The sequence below is a fragment of the Cygnus olor genome, chromosome 30, assembly GCF_009769625.2.
Source record: "Cygnus olor isolate bCygOlo1 chromosome 30, bCygOlo1.pri.v2, whole genome shotgun sequence".
In the NCBI taxonomy this organism is placed as follows: domain Eukaryota; kingdom Metazoa; phylum Chordata; class Aves; order Anseriformes; family Anatidae; genus Cygnus; species Cygnus olor.
In genome coordinates, this window is record NC_054087.1 from 548,285 (window position 1) to 554,792 (window position 6,508).

Sequence of the window (6,508 nt, forward strand, 5' to 3'; positions counted from 1 at the left end):
CTGGCTTTTAAAAAGGAAAAAAAAAAAGGCAGTTTGGCCCCAAAAGCCACGCCGTGAGGCCCACGCTTAACGATTTAACCTTTAATCCCCCGCGTCACCGCCTTCTCCGGGCAGGGAATTTCGATCCTGGGGCTCTGGGGCCTCGCCGCCGCCGTTTCGTGCTCCCGCCGCGCTCCTGGGCCGCAGCTCCAGGCGCTCGCCCCGCTCCTCGCGGCAGCAGGAGCAGGAGCAGCAGCAGGAGCAGCGCACGCTGTCGGCCAGCGCGGCGTAGAGCAGCGGGTGCAGGCAGACGTTGAAGTTGACGAGGATTTTGCCGAGCTGGGCGGCGGCGTGGACGGCGCGCGAGACTCCGCAGTCCTCCAGGGGCGGCCGCAGGCGGCAGCGGCGCCACAGGTTGAGGTTGCGGAAGGCGTGGTAGGGCAGGTAGGAGAAGGCGTAGAGGGCCACGCTGGCCCCCGCCAGCACCCCGACTCGGCGTTTTTCCAGCGGGCCGAGGCGAGGGTTGCGGAAAACCACGCGGGCCACGGCGCCGTAGCAGAAGGCGGTGAGCAGGAAGGGCAGGGCGCAGCCCAGCGCCGCCAGCAGCAGGCTGTAGGCGAGGAAGCGCGGCAGGCGCTCCCGCGACGCGCTCCCCAAGCACTCCGCCGCGCCGTCGTCCTCCTGCAGCTCCGAAAAATACAAGGTGGGGGCCGAGAGCCCCGCGGCCAGCGCCCAGACGGCCGCGCTCAGCGCCTGGGCGTGCCGGGAGCTCAGCCGCCCGCGGAGCCGCAGCGGGTAGACGATGCCCAGGTAGCGGTTGAGGGCGATGCAGGCGACGAAGAAGGTGCCGCCGTAGAGGTTGCAGTTGAAGAGGAAGCGCTCGAGCTTGCAGAGCGCCGCGCCGTAGCTCCAGCGTTTGGGGGGCCGGTAATACGCCGCCAAGGCGGGCAGCGAGAGCGAGTAGAGCGCGCCGCTGAGGGCCAAGTGGAAGGAATAAACCACGGGCACCGGCCACGGGCGCTCGCGGGCCAGGCGGAAGACGGCGAAGGCGTTGCCCAGCAGCGCCGGAGGGAACTGAGCCGCCAGCACCGGCCACAGCACCTCCTGCGAGCGGCTGAAGTTGGAGCAGGGGCTGCCCGAGGTGGCGTTGGCCATCCCGCGGGGGCTGCCGGCGTCCCCCTCCCGGAGGAGGGCGAGGGGGGCGACGGTTTTAGGGTCGCTGCCTCGGTGTGGGGCGGTTGGAGGCAGAGCGGGGGAGGCTGGGCGAGCCCCCTGGGGCGGGGGGGTCTTCCGGGGACAGGATGCGTCCCCTTGTCCCGCTGAGCACCCCGAGGATTGAGTCGAGGGGCTGCGCCTCGTCCCCCCGCAGCCCCGAAACTCGGCCCGCTCACCCCGTCGCGGCCCTGCGCCCGCTCCCCGGGCTCACCTCCGAGGTGGCAGCCGCGCTCTTCCTCGCGCTGGGGACCGTGCTCCTCTTCCTCCCAGCACGCCACCCCGCGCACCGAGGCTCAGGAAACGGGGCAGGGACGGGAGCTTCCCCTTCTCGAGCCACCTCGAAACCGCAGTCGTGAAGGCCCCGGCCCCTTCCCCCTGGCACAAGCAGGCAAATGGAGCTCCGCCCGATTAAATCACGCCCCACGTTAATTAAATTAAGCTGACCCTGCGGTTTTTCCTCCCCCCACGGCCAGCACGGCGCCACGTGGTCGTTCCAAGCGTGTATTGCCCAGGAGCAGGAGTGGGGGGTCCTCCCCCCCCCCCCCGGTGCCCACTTCCTTCTCCCCCCACAGTCTCGGCGCGTGGCAGACGGCTGCAGCCTCAGCGCTTCCCCTTCTTGACGTGCCCGGGCCGCCTGAAAATCGTTTTTCCCCTTGTCAGCAGCTTCCCTCTCCTCTTGGGGCCGTGGCCCCGTCCCTCCCGGGCCGGCCGCTCGCTTCCTCGTCCCGCTTTTCGCCCGGCTGCTCCCTGGGGCTTCGAGTCCGTCCGCACCGGACCCTTTTTTCGCGGCTTCCCCGGTGCTGCCGGGCGAGGTTTCGGGGCTCCGGGCTGCTCCTGCTGGCTGCGCCGCCGGCGTTTCCGCGGCACGGCGGAGCCCGAGGGGCCTCGCGGCTTCTTGGTGCGGTTGGGAAAGAGGTCTGGGCAGGCGGATGCCGAAAAACCAAACCAAACCAAAACAAAAAAAACACACAAAAAGGGGAAATTCAGCGGGGCAGAGGGGTTGGCCACGCGGCGCTGGCGCCGAGGGAGGTGTCAGCGCGTTTACTTGGAACCGAGATCACGGCCAGCTCAGGGTTTTCGCTTCATCAGCCACGCAGGGAGGAGAGAGAGGCTCGGCCTCGGCCCCTCGCGGACTCACCTTCGTCGGGCTCCTCGCCCACCTCCTGCCGGTAATACTCGGCGTCGCTCTCGTCCGACTGCCCGGCCGGATCCTGCTGCTCCGGCGCCCCGGGGTCCTCGGCGTCGCTGTCGCCGTCCCGCTGCCGTTTCCTCCGGATCCCCGCCAGGCTCTTCTCCCTGCCGAGGCGGGTGTCGGTGCCTGCCCGGCCTCCTCGCCTCCGGCCTCGCCTCCGCCCTCCCTCCCGCCTCACCGGTGAGCCTCCCGCTGCTGCCGCTTGCGCTCCACGGCCGCCTCCTGCTGCCGCCGCCGCTCCGTCTTCAGCCGCAGCTTCGCCTCCTTCCGCGCCAGGATCTCCTGCACCTCCGCCTCCGTTTTGTGAACTGCCGGGGAGAAAACGGAGCCTCGAGGCGCTGGCCTCAGCCCCCCCGCAGCGGAGGCTCAGCAGGGAGAAGCCCGGCGGCACTTACTGAAGCTGTGGAAGAGCACGTCACCCTGCGCCAAGCCCTCCTCCACCTTCACGAGCTGCAGCGTCATGCGGGGCCCGATCTACGCCAGGCGGGAGCAGAAAACCCGCTCAGCCCCGAGCTCCCCGCGCGGGCCGGGGACAATCGCGGCCTCCACGTCGCCGCCGGGAGGCCGGACGCCTCCCCACGCACCTCGGTGAGGCGCACGGCGCTCTGCTGCGCCTTCATGTTCCCCCGGCCGGCGTAGGCTTGCGGCAGCTCCAGGATGTTGTGGGTCCCGTCCTGCTCGGCCTCGCTCTCCGACAGGTTTATGTCTCTGCCCGGGAGGGGGGTGGGGGGAAAAAGGAGCGTTGGGGCCGGCAGGAAGGCGCCTCCGAGCCCTTCTGGCCCCGCACGCACTTCACCAGCAGCTCGCTGATGTCCTCCAGGCGGCTCATGTTGGGGAATTTCTCCTGCAGCAGCTTCTTCAGGCCCTTGCTCACGCCCACGGGCACCACCTTCACGCTGCTGCGGGGAGAGGAGGAGGAGGAGGAGGTCAGAGGAGGAGGAGGAGGAGGAGGAGGAGGTCAGCGGGGCCTGGCGGCGAGGAAAAAAACTGGGGAAAAAAGGATTTCCAGACCCACGGCGCCGCGCTTACTAGTGTCGGAAATCCAGGAGCTGCGTCTCGGCGTCGTAGCTGACGAGCAAACACCTCTTGATGCTGTTGAGGTTGACCTGGGGGCAGAGGAGGAAGAGCTGGGACCAGAAACGAGCCCCCGCGGGGGCTGCCCGGAGCCGGAACCCCCTCACCTTGTGGACGTTGATGGAAGGAAACATGTTCTGGAACATGCTGGCCATCAGCTTGACGTGGATCTGCTGGAGGCCGAAGTTGCTGAGCACCAGCAGCGGGTGCTGGGTGAACTGCTGCTCGTGCATGCGGTGCCGCTTGAGGGACGAGACCACGTCCTTGATCAGCGAGTACTGCGGGGGGGTGGGGGGAAACGGTGAGACGCTGCTCCTCGTCCCAACGGGGCCGGGACCGGCGCGTGCGGACACTCACCTGCGTCACCTTGAAGGTCAGCGTCGGGCCCCCGGGCAGCCGAAACAGCTTCTGAGGGGGAAAAGGGCAGCGCTGAGCGAGGGGGGAGAGGCGCCTCTCACCCCACCCCCCCGCAGGAGCGCCGCAGCCGCATCAGTGCGTTTACTTTGCACGAAATCAGCGCAGAGACTCAGCAGGAATTGGTCATCGCCTGCAGCTGCCAGCGGAGGGAGGAAATCCCCCCACAAAATCATCCCCCCGAACCCGTCCGTCCCCGTCCCCGTCCCCCCCCCCCCCCCAAAAAAAAAAAAAAACCTCGCAGCCACTCACGAAGTTGATGCTGGAGCTCGATTTGCTGAAGACCAAAAAATGCGTCACCCCCAGCGGCCCGGCCACGGCCACGAAATCCTTCATCGAGTTTTTCTTCCGGACCTGCAGCGGGGGTAGGGGCGAGCGCCCTGAGATCTCCTGCACCAAACCGGGCCCCGAAAGGCTCCCGGTGAGCCCGGTAACCGGGCAGGATCCCCCGTTCCCCGCGCGCTCACCTTGAGGGCCCGGGCGGTGTAAGGCTCCATCACCCTGCGCACGTCCAGGATCAGCTGGCGCACGTTCTTGCCCACGCGGCCGCGGTGGAAGACGAAGGAGTGGGGGACGGTGCCGAAATCCTGCTGCGCCTGCTGCAGAGCCGCCGCCCGCTCCTTCTTCTGGTTCTTGGTCTGCGGAGGCACCGGTCAGGACCGGGAACGGCCCGGGAACGGGGGCGCAGCCCTCCCCGGGATCCCCGATCCCTGCTGTGCCCCCCCGGAAGGACGGAGCCCCGTTTCTGGGGATGCTCAGGGGGTGCTGTGCTCCGGGGGCTGCCCAGCTCCGGGTTCCCCGTTCCCTGAGGCACGGTCCTGCCCTTTCCCCCTTTCATGAAGCCCATTCCTGGCCCGTTCCCCGAGGCCAGGTCCCAGCCCCTTCCCCGGTTCCGTGCCCCAGTTCCCTCGTTCTGGCCCCTTCCCCGTTCCCCAGCCCGTTCCCGGTCCCTTCCCTTGTCCCATGACCCCCAAGACCCGGTCCTGGCCCTTTCCCCGCCCCCCTTCAGCCCATTCCAACCCTTCCCCAGTCCCTGAAGCTGGGTCCCGGTCCCTTCCCCGGTCCTGCTCCCAGTCCCTTCCCCGGTTCCACGGCCCCCGAAGGCCGGTCCCGGTCCCTTCCCCGGTCCCCACATCCCATTCCCAGCCCCTTCCCCGGTTCTGTGGTCTCCGAAGCCGGGTCCTGGCCCCCTTCCTGGTCCCGGTCCCTTTCCCGGCTCCCCAAGGCCCGTTCCCGGCCGGTTCCCCGGTCCCCGGGGCCGGCTCCCGGTTCCTTCCCCGGTTCCCCGAGGCCCGGTCCCTTCCCCGATCCCGGTCCCAGCCCCTCCCCGCTCCCCAAGGCCCGTTCCCGGCCCCTTCCCCGGTTCCCCGAGGCCCAGCCCCGACCCCCCCCGGTTCCCCGGTCCCAGCGACTCCCCGAGGCCTGGTCCCGGTCCCGGCTCCGGTTCTCCGGCCCCATCCCCGGTCCCCCAGGCCCAGTGACTCCCCGAAGCCCGGTCCCGGTCCCGTCCCGTCCCCCCCCGGACCTTGCTGGGCCGCCCCATCTCCCCGCCGCCGCCGCCGCCACCATGCGGCCACCGCCACTTCCGGTGCCCAGCCCGCAGCGCTCCCCCGTTGCGTCACTTCCGGCCGGTCCGCCGTCCGACGCGCCCCCGCGCCGGCGCCTCGCGTTCCGCCCGCTGTTGCCATGGTTACGCGGCCCCCCCAGAGCCCCCCCAAGCCCCCCCCGGAGGCCTCCGAGGTCCGGGGGCACCGGGGGGGGCCTCAGCCGGCCCCGTCCGGCCCCGCCACCACCCCCGGCCCGGCCCCGAGCCCCCCGTGTCGCTGCCGGTGTGAAGCTCAGTGCAGAGGGGGGCGAAGTCACAGCTTTAATGGAGCCCCCCCCCCGGGGCCCCGAAACCCCTCGGGGCTCCACAACGTCCTCAGAGCCCCCCCAGGGCTCCGCAATACCCCCAGAGCCCCCAACATCCTCAGAACCCTCTCCTCAGAGCCCCCCGAAGCCCCCCCAGGGCTCCCCAACACTCTCAGAGCCCCCCCCCTAGGGCCCCCCAACATCCTCAGACCCCCCCTCAGGGCTCCCCAAACCCACAAAGCCCCCCTCAGGGCTCCTCAAAACCCTCAGAACCACCCCCCCGGACCTCCCCCTGACACTACTCCAAACACCCCAAAACCCCCAGAGTCCCCCCAGGGCTCCCCAACACCCCCAGAGCCCCCCCAGGGCTCCCCAACATCCTCAGACCCCCCCTCATGGCTCCCCAACCCCTCCAAAACTCCCTCAGAACTCCCCAAAACCCCTCCAGAGCCCCTTCAGGGCCCCCCCAACCCCCCCCCTCCCCCCGAGCCCCCTCAGGCCTGCTCCTGGCACTACCCCAAACACCCAACACCCCCAGAGCCCCTTCAGGGCTATCCAACCCCCACCCCCTCCCCATTCTCCCTCAGGGCTCCGCAACACCCCTAAAACCCCCCAAAGCCCCCCCCCCCAAGAAAAAACAGAGACCCCCCAGGGTCCTCCTAGGGCTCCCTGAACCTCCTAAAGCCCCTCAGAGCTGCCCCCCAAACACCCTCAAACCCACAGAAATGCCCCAATGCACCCAAATACCTCCAGGTCCCCCTCCCCTCACTCCCCCTAACCCTT

The 6,508-nt window shown here is 69.5% G+C and overlaps 1 protein-coding gene across 1 annotated transcript; it reads right to left on the reverse strand.

Moving 5' to 3' along the window:
• Positions 1-47: 47 nt before the first annotated feature.
• On the reverse strand, positions 48-5,504 carry LOC121062462. The gene is made up of 13 exons (XM_040542464.1): positions 5,400-5,504; positions 4,342-4,512; positions 4,127-4,228; positions 3,818-3,868; positions 3,568-3,738; positions 3,416-3,492; positions 3,178-3,285; positions 2,971-3,094; positions 2,782-2,860; positions 2,565-2,694; positions 2,333-2,490; positions 1,797-2,111; positions 48-1,400 (listed from the first exon to the last, which is right to left on the reverse strand). Exons 1-13 carry the CDS (start codon positions 5,415-5,417, stop codon positions 82-84), a joined length of 2,823 nt encoding a protein of 940 aa, XP_040398398.1. The 5' UTR covers positions 5,418-5,504; the 3' UTR covers positions 48-81.
• Positions 5,505-6,508: the final 1,004 nt, after the last annotated feature.